We start from the raw sequence: 18,582 nt of genomic DNA on the forward strand, positions 1-18,582 counted from the left end.
TGACGTGTGTGTATGAATGAGTGAGTTTCCCATTGTCCCTTTTTACTATCCAGCAAAATCCTAATTGACAAGGCATTAAATATTCTTGAATTATGAATGAACTATTTATTTTAAAAAGCGGTATTCCTGTACACTTAGATGCATGTAAAATATTCTATTACCTGAGTTAATACTCCATATTTTAAATGGAAAAGTATATGAAGCAGCACTTGTAGAAATTACTTGAGTTACAAACCTTTGACTTTTGAAAGTCTGTATTACACATCCATGCCTAGGTCACTCCAACCTCCCCTTTTGATTCAGCTAGCTATAAAGAGCCAGTTCCTTTCTTTATCTCTTTTCCAGCTCTTGACTTATTACCTCTGTCAGTCTTTCCTTTGCTTCATCTCTTTTGTTTTCATCACATGTAGGCAATGGCACCCCACTCCAGTACTCTTGCCTGGAGAACCCCATGGATGGAGGAGCCTGGTAGGCTACAGTCCATGGGGTCGCTAAGAGTCGGACACGACTGAGCGACTTCACTTTGACTTTTCACTTTCATGCATTGGAGAAGGAAATGGCAACCCACTCCAGTGTTCTTGCCTGGAGAATCCCAGGGATGGGGGAATCTGGTGGGCTGCTGTCTATGGGGTCGCACAGAGTGGGACACGACTGACGCGACTTAGCAGCAGCAGAAGCATAGTCAGTTCATGTCAATACAAAGAGTAGGAAGCAGCAGAGTGGATCATACATAAGTTTGGTGTCAGACAAGATGGATTACATCTCTAGTTCAGCCATTCATTATCAGCATGACCTTGAGGATATGGCCTATCATCTTTGAGCAGCAATCTTTAGATTTGTAAAACTGATGTAACAATCTCTACCTCCCAAATAAGAGTTAAGTGAGGTGATGTATGTAAAGTATTTGTTTCTGCATTAAAACAGGACAAATAATATATGTCAGACTTTCAGTTGGACTAGTTAATGTCTGAGAGCAGCTTTTTTTTTTTTGCATGCCAATCAAATAATAGGAATAATAGTAAAATATTTAAAATCACCTACTGATACACTGAATACTGAAAACAGTATATTGATGCCTACAATTTTATTTGATTTATTTACTATTTTTTCCCAATGCTACAATGAATATCCTTGAATACACTTGCATGTCTGATGAAAAGCTTAACCTTCAAAGTCTGAGCAGAGATGGAGGGGTAGGGAAACTATTGTTTAGGTTCTCCACCACGTGAGCCATTTGGATACTCATGACAACCACAAATTACACATTACTGAATTGTCATCTAATGTAATGGTTTTATTTACTTAAAATATATTTTTATTTTTTATTATTTTATATTTAAATTTTATTTCTTTGATGCATACATTTATTTAATCACTAATTTAATGACCAATAGGAAGCTGAATAAATAAATCACATATTTCTCTCACAGAATGTAGTTATGAAAAAGTGAAGCAAATTCTGCATATACTGATGTGGAATGGTTGCCAGGCTATAGTAAGTGAAAACAGCAAATGGCAGAGCAGTGTGAGTTTATATGTTACCATTTTAACTTCGGGTTTCTCTGGTGGCTCAAATGGTAAAGAATCTGCCTGCAATACAGGAGACCTAGGTTGGGATGATCCCCTGGAGAAGGGAATTGTTCCCCAATACAGTATTCTTGCCTGGAGAAGCCCATGGGCAGAGGAGCCTAGCAGACTATCGTCCATGTGTTAGCAGAGTTGGATACAACTGGGCGGCTAACACACACACACACTTTAACTTATAAAGATAATATTATTGCTTGTATATGTATAAAATAGTTCTGAAAGGATTCCTAAAATTCTAGTTTGTTACTTCTGAGAAAAGGAACTAGATAGTGATAATAAATGTGCGAGGAAAATTAATTTTTCATTACATGTTTTTTACCTTTCAAATTCATGCTGTGGATGCATAATATCTATCAAAAAATAAACCAAATAAATTTAGCTAATTTTTAAAATAAAGACATGTTCAATCCTTGGCAAAATATTGTCATTTATTAAGATTACATCATAAAAATCGTTCATTTGATATCTCTTGCACTATAAGACTAGTCAAATGCTGAAAAATCCCACATATTTATATCTTCTCTTTTTTAAAAAGAAAATTTAGGTATAATTGACATACAGCATTGTATTAGTTTTAGGTGTACAACATAATGATTTGGTATGTGACTACAATGCAAAATGTTTACCACAGTAAGTTTAGTTAACATTTATCACCAAACATAATCACTGTATCTTCTTTTTTGAGTTCTAAGCTGATTTATTTCATGTTATCACTTGTGAATCTCTCAGACATTTCAAAAATTAGCAAAACTGATCAATTCTTCCTATTGCCCTTTCCTCACAAAACTGGTTCTTTCCAGTAAGCTCAAAGAAGCTATCCAGGAGTTATTCTGGCCACTTATGTCTGTTAAATAAACTCCATATCTAAGCCATCATAGAGTTCTGTTGCCAATCATATATATGTGCCCATCTGATTTGCCCCTGTGACCACTTTAGTCCAAACCATCTTCTCAGCTAGCTTTCATTGTCTTCCTTCAAAACCTTCTCCAATGCCATTCTTCCAAAACTTCTAAAACCACCAAGCTCAAAGGAGTTCCTCCTGTTAGTCTGTCAAAGAAGCCTAATTTTTCATGTATAACTCTTACTAAAACTACAGTTGTGTATCCGTGTTTGTCACTCTTTGCATATAGTCTTTCTTGCTGGATTATAATATCAGTGAGGCAGGAACAGTGTCCATTTCCTCAGGCTCCCATGCCCACAACCTAGCTGCTGCTGCTGCTGCTGCTGCTGCTGCTAAGTCGCGTCAGTCTTGTCCGACTCTGTGCGACCCCATAGACGGCAGCCCGCCAGGCTCCCCTGTCCCTGGGATTCTCCAGGCAAGAACACTGGAGTGGGTTGCCATTTCCTTCCCCAATGCATGAAAGGAAAAATGAAAGTGAAGTCGCTCAGTCGTGTCCAACTCGTAACGACCCCATGGACTGCAGCCCACCAGGCTCCTCCGTCCATGGGATTTGCCAAGCAAAAGTACTGGAGTGAGGTGCCATTGCCTTCTCCGCACTACCTAGCACAATACCTGAAACATGGAATACTACTAATAAATTATTCTCAAATGAATTAATAAGTTATAGCATGAATGAGCTCTTACTGTGTAGCCAATACTGTGCTACACGTATTACTCAGGAGTGGCAAACCTGTTTTAGGACAAGCATTTGCCCATGGGGGCTTACATGGGCATGGACAGATACAAAATGAGTAAAGGAGGGCATTTTCATCTGTGAATAGAGGCGATCTGAGCACAATTATTTACTTGGGCAGGGAAAGGAACTCCATTGATGGAATATATAAGTAAAAGGAGAAGATAAAGAACAGGTTTATTTTCCCACCAGAAAAAAATGAGGTGTGTGAACTAGGTGATTTGTTTTAATTATAGGATTCTGCTTCACAACTTTTTTCAGAGCCTGCCCTGTATGGTGACAACTCCCTTGATCTTTCTCCTTAGGTGTGTCAGGAACACATATGATGCCTGGTTGGCAGAAATAGCATCCCTTTGGTAGGGCACCTGGGGAGGGGAAATAGCAGATTGTTTCCAGTTCTGATTGAGCCCATTTTGAGGTCCCAGCCATGGAGACCCTGATCCTGTATCTCCATTGTTGACTGATCAGTCCACAACACACCCAAGATTGTGAGGAAAGTGCATTCATTGAAACAAACAACACGATAAAGTAACTGACAGATTCTCTTTATTAAATAATAAGTAAATAGTCTATATACAGTCACTTGCTTGTTGCACGAGTGCTAACCCTGTTCCCATGGGAGGCTAATGCACGTGACCAGAGTACAAATGCACAGCCCATTTGAATGCCCTGTGATACGTAAGGCTAGTGGGCAAGACACACAGATCACACTCTCGGTCTCCGTCACTGCACACCCAGGAGAACACGAACCATTTCAGTTCATGGAGGCTTAGATGAAGAGTTATCAGCTTAACTTAAAATGCCCATGTTATGCCTTCTAAACATCTCTCCTAACAATTCAACCAGCTGTTACTCTTCAACACATGTGTCACTTTCTTTGCATTTGGGTCAAATTCAAACTGCGAAGATCCATTGAAGAAATAGTAAAACCCTGCAAATGCAGACAGGGGAAATAATGAGATATTTTTCTTCAAGTAAATAAATTTGGCAACACACAGAACTCAGAATAACAAATACTTAAAAGTAGAAAGTGTTTGTAGAGATTTACTATGTGCCAGGAACTATGGTAAGCATTTTGCATGACTTTTATTTTCATTTCTTTCTGTAAAAGTCCTATGAGGCACATATATCTAACTCCATTTTACAGATGAGGAAGTTGAGATTCAGACAAATTTAAATGCCTGCCCAAGGTCGCTTAACAAGGAAAAGATGTGAACAGCACCCCACTCCAGCTCTGTCTGACAGCAGAACCAGGCTCTGGGTTATTAGGTTATTCCGCTTGAAATCAGATAAAATTCTCTGCATCTTCAGAAACTGTGTATCTTTACACTTTTCCTTCTGCATACTCCTCCTCCCCGTTGCTGACAAAAAAAGCCTGATTCTCTGGCCTCAGAGAATCTCAGAGACTCTTTCAGAACCAGATGGTCCTTTCCGACTCTGCCATCCTGGTGCTCAGGTTACCTTTCAATAAAGATCATCTATTCCTCCACCCACCTATAACTAAGTGGGGGAGAAAATCCTTTTTTTTTTTAACTTTGGGCTCATGGAAAGTTAAATATTGGCAGCTGACTGACTACTCAGGAAAGACAGAGAAAATCTCCGTGGGAATTAGCGGTGGGATGGAGAAGACAGCTGGCCAGTGTTGAACTTGGCCACACCACTTGAGGGGTTTTTTATACAGCTTATTATATGAAGTAGTCATACAATTGATATGAAATTTGTAAGCTGAAATTTAGGGTTGGGAGGAGGAACCTGGTTAAAGAAAACCGTTATCAAATTCTTCAGCTTTCCTCTTTCTTCTGGTACTGTAGAATGTTTCAAGTGCCCCACTGGCAACAAAAGGAGTATCCTCTTACCAAATACTTCAAAAACAGCATCCACCTCTGGTTCAACCCCTGGAAAATCTTCCACTATTTGCTTGGGAAAACCTGGCTCCATGGATTGTCTCTTCTCATCAAATCTGCACCAAGTAAGAGAAACAAAGCTCAGCATTGCACAGAGGCTGTGTTATCAAAATCGGCAAAAAATGTGGAATTCTAATCAGTTTTCCAAGATTTGCAAATAAATGTCAGGCATGTTTAATGCTACAGAAATGTGTGATTTTAATGGTACTGCAAACTAGGCTCTAAAAATTGTATCTCTACCAGAAAGAGAGGCAACATCTTGATCTAGCAGATGCTGTTTGCTACCATATTTCTTAGGTCTGGAGAGAAAGAATCTTAATCATCCTTCGATCACAAAGATATGAACACAGAGTGAATCCAATCATTCATTTCAAATACAGATTTCAAGTTTTCTATCATATTTGGTTCATATATGTTGTCACTGGGGCTTCCCAGATGGCTCAGCAGTGAATAATCCTCCTGCCAACATACGAGACACATATTCGATCCCTGGGTCAGGAAGATCCCTTGGAGGAGGAAATGGCAACCCACTCCAGTATTCCTGCCTGGGAAATCATGGACAGAGGGGCCTGGCGGGTTACAGTCCATGGGGTCGCAAAGGGTTGAGCATGGCTGGGGGACTGAGCACAGACATAGGGACTCCCCCACAGCTGTATAGAGCCCCACCGTTCTTCCTGTGGGGGACGAAGTTCTAAGAGGAAGATAGGCAACTTCCTTAGAGAAAGAAGATAATTTCCCTAACTAAGATCATATAAAGTTATTACAAACAAATATTACCTCCAGTATTTGTCCTCTGCAAAGAAGTACGTTTTCTTCTTTTCCTTGTCAGAAAAGGCTGCATCTATTTTCCTGACTGTTGAAGGAAGGCCCAGGGTATGGATGCCTCTTGGGTAACCTGCTTGCATCTCATTGCCTCTGATGGCCCAGAACTGATTTCCTGTATTTATGAGAAAAAAAAAAACACAATCACACTGTATCTAAAACAATTGAGTCTTTGGTTTTGGAAATACTTCTTAGCACCTTTGATTTTCATAGTAGAAAAAGAAGCCAGAATTTTAGATTTAGCAGCCCCAAATGGACATTAAACAAAAACTTGTAGGTTGAATGAATGAACACAGACGGAATGAACACAGATGGAATGAACACAGCTGTAAATTCCAAATAAGGGAATTTACAACTGGGCTATTTCTATTCTTGTGTTCATCATCTATAAAATATAAATAAAATATAAATAAAATAATGCCAGTCTCCATTATAGCTTTGTTACCTTTAAGCAATAAACCAGACAAAATTTGTTGTAGAAAAATATTAAAGTCTTAATCAATTTTTTGGTGAGAGGCTTTATTTCAACAAATTAAAGAAATTATTACATAATAATTACCTTTAAAAATGAAAACCGTGTCTTTGCTAGTAACTTCATACGCGGCATCTATGCCTGAAGGAAGAGATGGCCAGAATGAAGAGATCAAATGAAATTCAGGTTCGAGTGTCCTGAAAGATTTCCGCCAAAAATGTCTGAAATACATGCAAAAAGAAATGAAAATTGAAAAAAGTCTTCCACCTTTTAGCATATTTTCCTCCCTCTCCTTCCTCACCCATTTTCCTCCATTCCCACATCCTCCAGGATCAATGACAGACAGAAATCACGTATGTTGCCATTAAGGAAAAATCTTTCCTTTTTCCCCCCCAGAAGACTGCACTGGACCTGTTGGCATAGGATTCCAGAATAATGTCTCTGTGAAAGGGAAGTTATCCTATAATGCAAATTAATCAACTGACTGTAAGTTTTAAACACCCACAATTCATGCAAAACAGTATATATATTACACCATCATTTATACTTTCAAAAAGAAAGGCAGATGTGTATATGTACATGTAAGTATATTTTTATACAGTCACGGAATAATTCTGGAAGGATATTTAAGCATTCATCACTATGGATGGAGATAGGGAGAACTGAGAAACTGAATCAGTGATGTGATGATGACTTCTTTTAACTATCTTTCCACTTGTGTGGTTTTATCATGTGCATATTTATCCAGCAGTGAGTAAATTAATTGATTAAATGTAATAGTCTCCTGGTATCATTTTTAAAGGAAGTAAAGATAAAATTCAGATTCTAAAGTTTTACTTGTGACTTTTCAAAAGTAACCATGACTCAATAATATTTGGGAGTGATAGTTACAGGATAAAAATAAAATCATCTTAAGTCTTTGAAAATGAACTTGACAGTTTTAGGAAAATATGGAAAGTGGAGCGTCAGAATAATTTCAAGTCTCAGAGCAAAACTGTTTTGTTTTAAATACTTAAAAATCTCTATCAAGTTTCTATTTGTTTTCCTCTCTAAGCATTGTATTGATACATCAAAAGAATAGATAGGAATATAAAGTTTTCTGGACTGACCTGCCTTTAAAGAACAGGATTTCTCCCCTCAGTGTGCTGATTGCATCGAAGGACAAGGCAGGATCACACGCAGCTGGGGTCCCGGGTTCGGGAGGCACAGATTCCGTGGGCACCACGGGGTCATTAGGGGAAACTAGGGGAGACCCTAAAGGGGGCAGAGGTGAGGATGCAAACATCAGCAGGAAATGATGCTTCTGTCACTGTATATGCTTCCCACACGTTCTCAAAGTGCCTCGAGTAAAATTATAAATGCGGCATTTGGAAGCTTTCCTGAAGACCATCATTGCAAAGCTCCCACGTCTAATTTTTCCAGCATCACTCACCGTACAGGAACTGAATGCCGTTGATATCATCCTGAGAAAGGCGGAACCGAGCGAGGTCTGTGAGAGGGTCGTAGACTGGGTACATCAAAGCTTCACGTTCGGTTGAGTGTTGGAGACCCAGGGAATGGCCAAATTCATGGGCAGCAACAAGGAATAAATTGATTCCTATTTAAGAAATCATAGATAACGGTTACTTTTTCCTTAAATACATGTACATTATACAGGTCAGCTGTGCATTATGTTCATTTGATCAGCTATTATAGTCGCTTATTTCCTGGAAGCAGGCAGTACCTTTCTTGCCCCCTCTCCACCTTTTTTTTTTTTTTTTTGTTAATTGATCAACTGACTGATTACACTTAATGGAAAGTCAAGTGTTTTTCAAGGCTCATTCTTGAAATCAGTCTTTGAGACAAAGTATCCAGCCATATCCAATTATTCCCATCTCCAGTCTGCCTCTGCTGATTCTTGTCCCATTGGGAAATCTGTTACACTCCATTTCTCCAATATTCTTAGTTATTTAGACTTCTCCAAGTTAAAATAAAAATCAACACCAAAATCATTCTGAGGGATGTGTCACTGACCTGATGTATCCTTTGTCCATTGTTCATCATCATCAAAGTGAGCATCTCCATAAAACCCTGATCCAGGTGGATAGGCGTGAGCCAAAACTTTTCCAGGTCCATCAAAAGGCAAAAAGTCCCCATGTTCTAAGAGAGGGAAAAAAGAAAATATTGGATGATCAATAATTAAGATCTCTTTGGAATCTTTTCTAATGAAACAACATTATATAAAATTTTGTGTGGGTTTCCCCCCACCCTTGTTCTGTTTTTGTTTGTTTGTTTTTACCTCTAACTGCAAATATGATCATTATGTCAGCTTCTCCTTCATAGATCCTGGAGAATGTAAGTGGAGTCACCTTCTCCCAGACCGTCAGAGCTTTTTCAATGGCAGAATCAACAGCATCTCTGGGTAAATCCTTTGTGTAATTCACAATTCTGTATGAAAAAAAGTAATAATAAAGGTGCTATTTTCTCCTGTGATAGTAATTTATAAAATCTCAATAGCATGTCAAAATCTCTTTGGACCCATTACCTGTAGGTAAGGTGAGTTTTCCTCCACTTGGGCATACCAGGAAAGGTGCTGAAGGAACCGACATCAGGAATCCCACATCGGGGCTTGCGTATCACCTCCAGAGTGCCAGAGTCCAGCTTTCCTGTCACCTCCAACCCCAGAAACTTCTGCATTTCTTGAATCTTTTTGACTACTGGACTACTGTCCTTTCTCCTAACAAACTGTTTCGTATCCTTTGCAAGGTTGTAGTAGTTTTCTAGATATTGCTAATGGAAAATAAGTATAGTTTTAGGTCATCTTATGATGGTTAGTGGTTTACAGTAAATTTGTGCAGTTGCTCACTTAATCTATTTGAAATAGTCTTCTAGCCTACTGAAATGAAAGTCAATGTCATGTTTAATTCTTCAGTTACAGACTCTTCTTCACTTTTGCTTTATCTTTGTAACAGAATAATCTCTGCAGCTTATTTTACTACCAGAGCAATGAAAATCGCCATGAACTGGAAAATCAAGGTAAGTACCTAGGGAACTTACAGGAGATAAACTAAACAATCAAACTTCCTTGTGTGTATTTGTCTATTTCAGCTACATTTATTCAATTTTCCACTTTATACTGCTCATAAGGAGTTGGCTTAAGAAAAAAACTTAGAAAAATCTCTGTGTCTAAACATGACAGCAGCAATAAAAATATCCAGCTAACATTATATTGGATTAAAATACCTACAAAAGTTTCAAGATAAGACACATTTCATACACGCTCTGCTTGTTATTCACGTATCTTAAACACTGCTGCTACTAAGGTGGTTTTGATCTTAGTACCTAATATTTCTGGCTTTTGTTCCTTCCAGTATAAAAGGAGAAGCCCAGATAAGTGATACTGAGACCCTTTCCATGTGCAACACTGTATAACTCTGCGTTTCCACTTCATACATTGTCAGTTCCAACAATTCTGTGCAAGCTTTATAAACAGAAAGCAGAGCTAGTTTCCCCACCGGGCCATCAGGGATGTGAGGACCGCCCCCTTGATTACCTGAACAAGCTCCATGCTGTCTTCCTTGTCCCTTGCAGCCCTGTCCAGTGGATAGGCTGAGCACACTGCCACACATAACGACAGCAGAATTGGAAGGCTTCTCATTTCCACTGACTTTTCTCAGCTTGATGTGGTCTTAATGGCTTGCTCTCTGTCTATCTTCTACTATGTCCACGGTCTACAGTCCGATTTTTATAAGGTGACAGTGTTTGTTTAGATCACACGCAGCTTGACTCATGATTGCTTTCTTTCAAATGGCAACAGGACCATTTCCAAAAATTCTGAATCCAAAGTAGGATGATACAACCTACTTTACTAATTTCTCCCAACGTTTCCAATTTTGCAAGTCAAAAGAGTGATTAATCTCCAGGAAATGCTTCCTGTCTTGGTAAGAAGAAAACTGGGGCATTTTTTTTTTTAAATTCTGGAAAAAATGACTGGAATTTACTAGACAGTTTACATTTGTGGGATTGAGAGAAGAAGTAAGTTGGCCTGGTAAAAAGTCAGAATTCTGTAGAACTTTTAAATGCAGTTTTAAGAAAAATGTATTTAAAATCAAATGTGATAAGAGATAAGTGAATGTGAAGCTGAATATATATAGCCACAGTCTATACTGTTAAGTTCTGTAAAAACAGAAGAAATATACTCTAGAATAAAATTGAAAGGGAAATTCACTTTTTGAGCTTTTGATCTGAAATACCTAAATCTGATGCAAAATTGATTTAAAAGCAGGCAGTTAGTCCGGGTAGGACTCTATCTGATAACTTTCCACTTTTGCCTTCCTATTTATCATGCTTCTCCATGACTAATTAGACAGGATAGCACATGATCCTTGCTACCTCCAACCTATATAGTCATTCTTCTAGCTATTCACTTGTTTCTCAAGTGCCCCAGTTTTAAATGTTTCAGAATAAACAAATTAAGATTGCAAATTTGAAGATAACATTTAAAGGAGAAATATAGAAAAAAGTGACCAAAGTAGCTGGGAAGGATGAAAGAAGGAAATAAAGAGTATAATTTACTAGAGGAGATGATTGCTGCACAACTAATTTTATAAGAAGTAAAGAAATTGTACGGGAATTGTGAAGAAGGAAAGATATTTTCTTGAGAGAAAGCCTAGGATAAAGTCACAAATAAGTGAAGACTGAAATAGTTTGGATGTAGAGGAAAATCCAGGAACAGGATAAACAACCATACAAACTCAAGAAAGTTTAGTGTCTCTATGAAAAAATGGCAAAGGTTTGACTTTTTATTGAAGTAAAAAGTGTATGAACATGAGTAGTGAAAAATGAAAAATGAAGTTGTGGGAAGATAGGTTGGAGCTTTTTTGTGGAATGCCATTAGTGACTAAGATGTTTGTTTTATTTAGTTTATTTCAGATGTTTACTTGATTTTGTTATTGATGGAAATCCATGTTCTACAAAATATTTTCAATTAAATTTTTTATATTTCAATAAAATTTTGTATTTTTACTATAGAAAACTTAAAATTCATAAAAATGTAGAGGAAATTAAATTATTTATGGTCAAGCTACTAGGAGAAAAAATACGATTAGCACTTTGCAGTACTTTCTTCTGATTTTTGATAATTGTGTATTCCATTTTATAGCATGCTCATTCATGGACAATTTATAAAATTTTATCTATTTTTTCTATGAATTTGAATGTCATCAGCCAGAAGGAAGTACTAGTAAGGCGAAGCATTTCTTCTTCACCGTGTAAAAATAAAACATGCTGCTTTCAGGTTTTTTTAAATGTACATTTTCCATAGTTGAAATCAGATCATATATATTATTTTTCATGTCTAATTTCCATAGAATCATTCAAACATATTGGTTGAAAGGTGAACTAGAGGAAAAAAGGAAGTTGGGAACAGATAATATCTGCAAGTGGGGTGACTATCTTTTTCATTTATAAAAGCCTAATGACTCAGATCACTCAACAAGAGTAGTAAATGTGTTGAAATCCATGATTCAAATTCCTTGGCAATGACAATGACTTTTATGTGGCTCCAGGCAACTTGATTTTAGAGAAGGAAGGACAGCATTTTGTAATATGCTTGGTGTAACAATTTGACTGTGTACACACACACACACACAATTTGGGGGGGTACTCCAATAGGACGTGTATTTAATCTGATTATAGGATACAAAATATTGCCTGTGAAGCACTTTTTCTCCTACGATGATTAGAGTAGAAGCAGAAGGGAGATAGGTGTGTAAAGGTGCATGGCCCAAGCATAACCGCATGCTGCCAAATCTACCTGACAAGTCACCTGTCAGCTAGAAAACTGAAAACAAGCTGAGAAACAAGAACTCTGTTAAACGTTTTAAAGCTGGACCTATGCATTCTGAGATTGTCCGTTTGGGGTCAATTGGCAATTGTATGTCTTTATGTAATTTTCCAAGGTGGTTCAGGAGAAATTTAATAATTCCAGCAAGTTTGAGCATCTCTTTTGGTAACTTGTCCTATGGGAGGTATCTTGGATGGGTATGAAAATCTAAGGTCACAATTTCTTGTCTCATCCAAAATCAACATGCCTCCAATAGAGATGTGGTTTCAGTGTTTCCTAGTCCATTGAAAAATAAATGTTCTGGTCCCTGATCAGACATTTGAGGAGAAGAAATATCTTTCCAGTTCTTTAAAATGACTGCAAGTTCCTGAAGTTTTATAAGATAAGCCTAGATAAGCCTCCAAATCGTTTTTTCTAATATAGCTTCTCTGACCCTATAAATAGTGGAAAAGTATGTTTTAAAGCAATTTTGTTTTCAATGTTATAACTTTTCCCCTTTCATTTTATGTGCCATACATAGTACATGCTCATTGCAGCACTATTCACAGTAGCCATGACATGGAAACAATCTAATTGTCCAATGACAGATGAACAGATAACGATGTCGCACGCACATACAATGGAATATTACTTAGCCTTAAAGAGGAATGAAGTTGAGTCATTTGTAGAGATATTGATGGACCTAGTCTGTCATACAGAGTAATGTAAGTCAGAAAGAGAAAAGTAAATATTACATATTAATGTATATATATGAAGTCTAGAAAGATGGCTCAGATGAACCTATGTCCAGGGCAGGAATAGAGACATAGACATAGAAAATGGGCGTGTGGGAGTGGGGGCCTGGGGAGTATGGGGCAAACTGGGAGATTAGGATTGACATATTTACACTACCATGCATGAAATAGACAGCTAGTGGGAACCTGCTGTAAAACACAGGAAGCTCAGCCCAGTACTCTGTGATGTGATAGGGTGGTAGTCGGGAGGTCTCAGAGGGAGGGAATATATGTAAATATGTAGTTGATTCACTTCACTGTACAGCAGAAAGTAACACAACATTGTAAAGCAATTATGAAGTGAAGTGAAGTGATAGTTGCTGAGTCATGTCTAAATCTTTGAGAGTCCCCTGCCAGGCTCCTCCATCCATGGAATTCTCCAGGCCAGAATACTGGAGTGGGTAGCCTTTCCCTTCTCCAGGGGATCTTCCCATCCAGGGATCGAATATGGGTCTCCTGCATTGCAGGCAGATTCTTTACCAACTGAGCTATCAAGGAAGCTCTTAGTTTGTTGAGATCCACAAAGCAACTTGCTGGTATTTTGACTGAGGCCAGTTGTCTTCTTAGACTGAAAATTTTCCCATGTAATATTTCTGCCAGATAAGTGAGAACACTGCTTCTAGGAGATTTATCTGGTAGTAGTGACGAGCTGGACTAGCAGAAGAAGGTAAAGCTGACTGGCTTATAGGGGCTATTACAATCTAAGTGAGCCGTAAGGAGAACCAGAGGACTGCAGATATAAGTCCCATATAAGGAAAGAGATGATACAGATAGAAAAGGGACAGGAAGGATAAAAATAATAAGAAGAAGAAGGCATCAGTTCCATTCAGTCACTTTGTCGTGCTCGACTCTTTGCGACCCCATGGACTGCAGCACGCCAGGCCTCCCTGTCCATCACCAATTCCCGGAGTTTACCCAAACTCATGTCCATCAAGTCGTTGATGCCATCCAACCATCTCATCCTCTGTCGTCCCTTTCTCCTCCCACCTTCAATCTTTCCCAGCATCAGGGTCTTTTCAAATGAGTCAGTTCTTCACATCAGGTGGCCAAAATATTGGAGTTTCAGTTTCAGAATCAGTCCTTCCAATGAACATTCAGGACTGATTTCCTTTAGGATGGACTGGTTGGATCTCCTTGCAGTCCAAAGGACACTCAAGAGTCTTCTCCAACACCACAGTTCAAAAGCATCAATTCTTTGGTGCTCAGCTTTCTTTATAGTCCAACTCTCACATCCATACATGACCACTGGAAGAACCATAGCTTTGACTAGATGGACCTTTGTTGGCAAAGTAATGTCTCTGCTTTTGAATATACTGTCAAGGTTGGTCATAACTTTTCTTCCAAGGAGCAAGTGTCTTTTAATTTCAAGGCTGCAGTCACCATCTGCAGTGATTTTGGAGCCCAAGAAAATAAAATCTCTCACTGTTTCTATTGTTTCCCCATCTATTTGCCATGAAGCGATGGGACCATATGTCACGATCTTTGTTTTTTGAATGTTGAGTTTTAAGCCAACTTTTTCACTCTCCTTTTTCACTTTCATTAAGAGGCTCTTTAGTTCTTCTTCACTTTCTGCCATAAGGGTGGTGTCATCTGCGTATCTGAGATCATTGATATTTCTCCTGGCAATCTTGATTCCAGCTTGTGCTTCATCCAGCCCAGCATTTTGCATAATGTACTCTGCCTATAAATTAAATAAGCAGGGTGACAATATACAGCCTTGACGTATTCCTTTCTTTCCCAATTTGGAACCAGTCCATTGTTCCATGTCCAATTCTAACTGTTGTTTCTTGACCTGCATATAGAATTCTCAGGAGGCAGGTAAGGTGGTCCAGTATCCCCATCTCTTGAAGAATGTTCCATTATTGAAGAAGGTATGGCATGCCATTAATCTTGTAAAATGGGAAGAACTGACACTAACTAATCTATAGTTAAGGGCTTCCCTGGTGGTTCAGATGCTAAAGAATCTGCCTGCAATGCGGGAGACTCAGGTTTGATCCCTGGATTGAGGAGATTCCCCTGGAAAGGAAAATGGCAACTCACTCCAGTACTCTTGCTTGGAGAATTCCATGGATGGAGGAGTCTGGCAGGCTACAGTCCATGGGGTTGCAAAGAGTCGGACAGAATTGAATGACTATCACTTTCACTTTTCACAGTTAAGATTGATTCATAGTTCCTTTCTTTGTGACTTGACAGGTCTGTGCCTAGTATGGAAAAAAGCAAGGATTTGATGAGACCAAAGTCAGCCACTGAAATTCATGTTTTGGCAGACAAACTCAAAGCAGACAGACACATGGAAAACATTATGGTGGGAGAAAGGACGTTTTCACATGTATCCTGATTGGAAACTGTTGGTATGGGGACACTGTAGCTGGGCTAACTAGAAGTGGGCATGCTGTGCTATTGGTTAGGAGGTACGTATTTGAATTTTTCTGATTGATCCAAGTTGGAAGCAAGACAAAAATGAGAAAGTCTGTCAGTTTCTCAGCAAATGTTGGACATTCTGGATTGTCACAAAAGCTACCTTTTAGCCTCCTAGATTGTCACTGGAGATATCAATCTAGCTTCCTGCACTTACAAGCTGCTTTCCTGGGTTGTTTATTGCACATAAAGGGATTGGTTTCCTGGGCAGACTGCTACAGATAATGGGTCAAAGTTCTGTTTTCATGTACAGATTAATCATTGTCTGTCTGTTCAGTCTCCCACTGAAAAAGTTGTCTCTGCTCTGTGCCGTAGGCACCTCTGTAAAAGAAGAAGGTTTGGAATATTTACACTCGGCTGAATTACTTCTTTAGTTATCCATATATTATTTACTTAAATTCTGGAATTTATAAGTGTTATATTCCAGGGCTTAAGTCAGCTATCTGTAACCAGTAATACTCATTGCCCTGACAAAGCCATGTAATGATCCTGGGCAATGCTTTGCCATGGTTAAGACAACTCATCGTCTTATGAGTCATGATTTGTAAATGTTGACACATTTTTGGATAGGTCACATTATGTAAGAAGGACAGAACGAAACTGTATTGTGGTAATAGCTAAAGTAGAGTTGGCTATGTACCAAAGCATGGCTAACTCACATAAACCTACAGAGCTAGTGCTAGGGTACCAGCTTACTCTCCATTAAAATCATACCATTAGAAGAAAGAAATAAAGATTCTGAACTTTCATTATTTTATATGCTTTTAGGTAATTAAAGCCTATTACTATTCTTGGAGTGTGTAATACAGTCTTCACTTTAAAAAAAAGATATGGTCTTGTTCCTTTGATTGGAAGATTTTCCTCTGCCCTCTCATTTTGCCTAATTTTTTGTGTTGTATTTGTATTAGGTATGTCAGTTGCATTTCCAGATCTTGGAAAAGTGGCATCATGAGGCTCAACAACATGCTCTGCTCTGGATACCGAAGCTACGAGCTATAGAAGTGGCCCTTTCTCTTGTGGTTGGGCCAGCTACTGTGGGCACACTGGAAGGCAGGGCTGGCACAGATGCCTGCTAGGTCTTGTCTCGTGCAGTGAGTGTGGGCCTGCTGGAAGGTGGGGTCATGTCTCTTTGGGGCTAGCTGCACAGGCTGGGTCTGCGGGCCCTCTGGGCTGGTGTCAGCTCACTGGTAGGGAGGGGTAGAATAGACATTTTTATTTCTATTTTAAGAATGAAGAAAAAAGGGCAGAGAGAAAGTAAACAAGTTGGTGTCACAGAGCCAGTAAGTGCATATTGCAATTCTGAGAATTGTTTCACCCAAACTTTAGCTCTTTCTGCTTTGCCACTTTGATTCTATTGACTGATAATCTTTCAACTAAGAAGGAGCATGATCTGATACTAGTTGGCTCAATAATTAGGGGCAAGATAAAATAGTTAAGAAATTATTAATAGCAACAAGAATCTTACTCCCAGGTTCTGTTATTTTTTGGAGCAGTCAAGTTGACAAGAAAATATCTTGAGGGAGATGTGAATATAAATGAAGTTTGAGGTTTGAGAAGTTTTTCCACTTTTTCTCTAAATTCATGACCTGGAACAAAATGTTCCCATTTTATAAATGCATAAAGTATTATTTTCAAAGAAAGGAAAGATTGTGAAATATGTTTTGAGCCACAAAGGTACTGAATTGTGTGTTTATAGTCAGAACTTTAGAGATGGTTTTTTTGATGAGCACTTACGAATTCATGGCTAGCAAGATTTTCAATGGTAATTTTCTGGAATTGGAATATTGACCACCTTTGGTGAGTAAGAAGACTTAGGATCTTGGAATCTCAGCAAAATATATTCACTGCTTGCAGACATTTGTCCTAAGTGAACAGCAGAAGTGGAAGATAATTGACAGGAAAGCCTGGACTTAGAAAGAGGAGAGGGCAGTCAGAAGGTCAGAAATTCATGAAAGGCACCTCCGGATTGAAGACCACCAGACATATGCTGGGACAAGAGACATATCCAGGTTTCAGTTTTCAAGAATATGAACATTTGAGAAAGAAAAATTTTGGAAAGGGTTAAGTCCAGGCTAAGATGATGTTAAAAACAAATGAAATGCAGAGATTGAATTTAATTTGAAGGCATGACAAACTCTTGTCTCTATTTGTTTTATAGGTTTGATTGAACACAGTTGCAACATTTCTGCTACCTAATGTGAATTTGAACAAACGTTTTAACTTTTCTTGACTTCATTTTGTCATCTATGAGATCAAGGTACTGATACATAGCTTGTAATGTGGGTATAAAGATTCAGTTCAGTTCAGTTGCTCAGTTGTGTCCAACTCTTTCCAACCCCATGGACAATAACATGCCAGGCTACCCTGTCCTTCACCAGCTCCTGGAGTTTACTCAAACTCATGTCCATCAAGTCAGTGATGCCATCCAACCATCTCATCCTCTGTTGTCCCCTTCTCTTCCTGCCTTCAAATTTTCCCAGCATCAGGGTATCTCCCAATGAGTCAGTTCTTCTCATCAGGTGGCCAAAGAATTGAAGTTTCAGCTTTAGCATCAGTCCTTCCAATGAACACTCAGGACTGATCTCCTTTAGGATAGACTGGTTAGATCTCCTTGCAGTCCAAGGGACTCTCAAGAGTCTTCTCCAACACCACAGTTCAAAAGAATCAGCTTTCTTTATAGCCCAACTCTCACATTCATACATGACTACTGAAAAAAACCATAGCTTTAACCAGGTGGACCTTTGTTGGCAAAGTAATGTCTTTGCTTTTTAATGTGCTGGCTAGGTTGGTTATAACTTTCCTTCCAAGGAGCAAGCGTCTTTTAACTGCATGGCTGCAGTCACCATCTGCAGTGATTTTGGAGCCCCCTCCCCCCCAAATAAAAGTCTTTCACTGTTTCCACTGTTTCCCCATCTATTTCCCATGAAATAATGGGACCAGATGCCATGATCTTAGTTTTCTGAATGTTAAGTTTTAAGCCAACTTTTCCACTCTCCTTTTTCACTTTCATCAAGAGGCTCTTTAGTTCTCTTTCTTCCATAAGGGTGGTGTAATCTGCATATCTGAGGTTACTGATATTTCTCCTGGCAATCCTGATTCCAACTTGTGCTTCATCCAGCCGGGAATTTTGCATGATGTATTCTGCATA

At 38.7% G+C, this 18,582-nt stretch overlaps 1 protein-coding gene across 1 annotated transcript; it reads right to left on the reverse strand.

Annotated features, from left to right (window-relative positions):
- MMP3 (matrix metallopeptidase 3) lies at positions 3,747-10,174 on the reverse strand. The gene is made up of 10 exons (XM_018059896.1): positions 9,952-10,174; positions 8,944-9,188; positions 8,698-8,846; positions 8,433-8,558; positions 7,852-8,016; positions 7,529-7,673; positions 6,507-6,640; positions 5,903-6,062; positions 5,078-5,181; positions 3,747-4,152 (listed from the first exon to the last, which is right to left on the reverse strand). The coding sequence occupies exons 1-10, from the start codon at positions 10,054-10,056 to the stop codon at positions 4,052-4,054; spliced, it is 1,434 nt and encodes a 477-aa protein (XP_017915385.1). The 5' UTR covers positions 10,057-10,174; the 3' UTR covers positions 3,747-4,051.

The sequence above is a fragment of the Capra hircus genome, chromosome 15 (assembly GCF_001704415.2).
Source record: "Capra hircus breed San Clemente chromosome 15, ASM170441v1, whole genome shotgun sequence".
NCBI lineage: Eukaryota > Metazoa > Chordata > Mammalia > Artiodactyla > Bovidae > Capra > Capra hircus.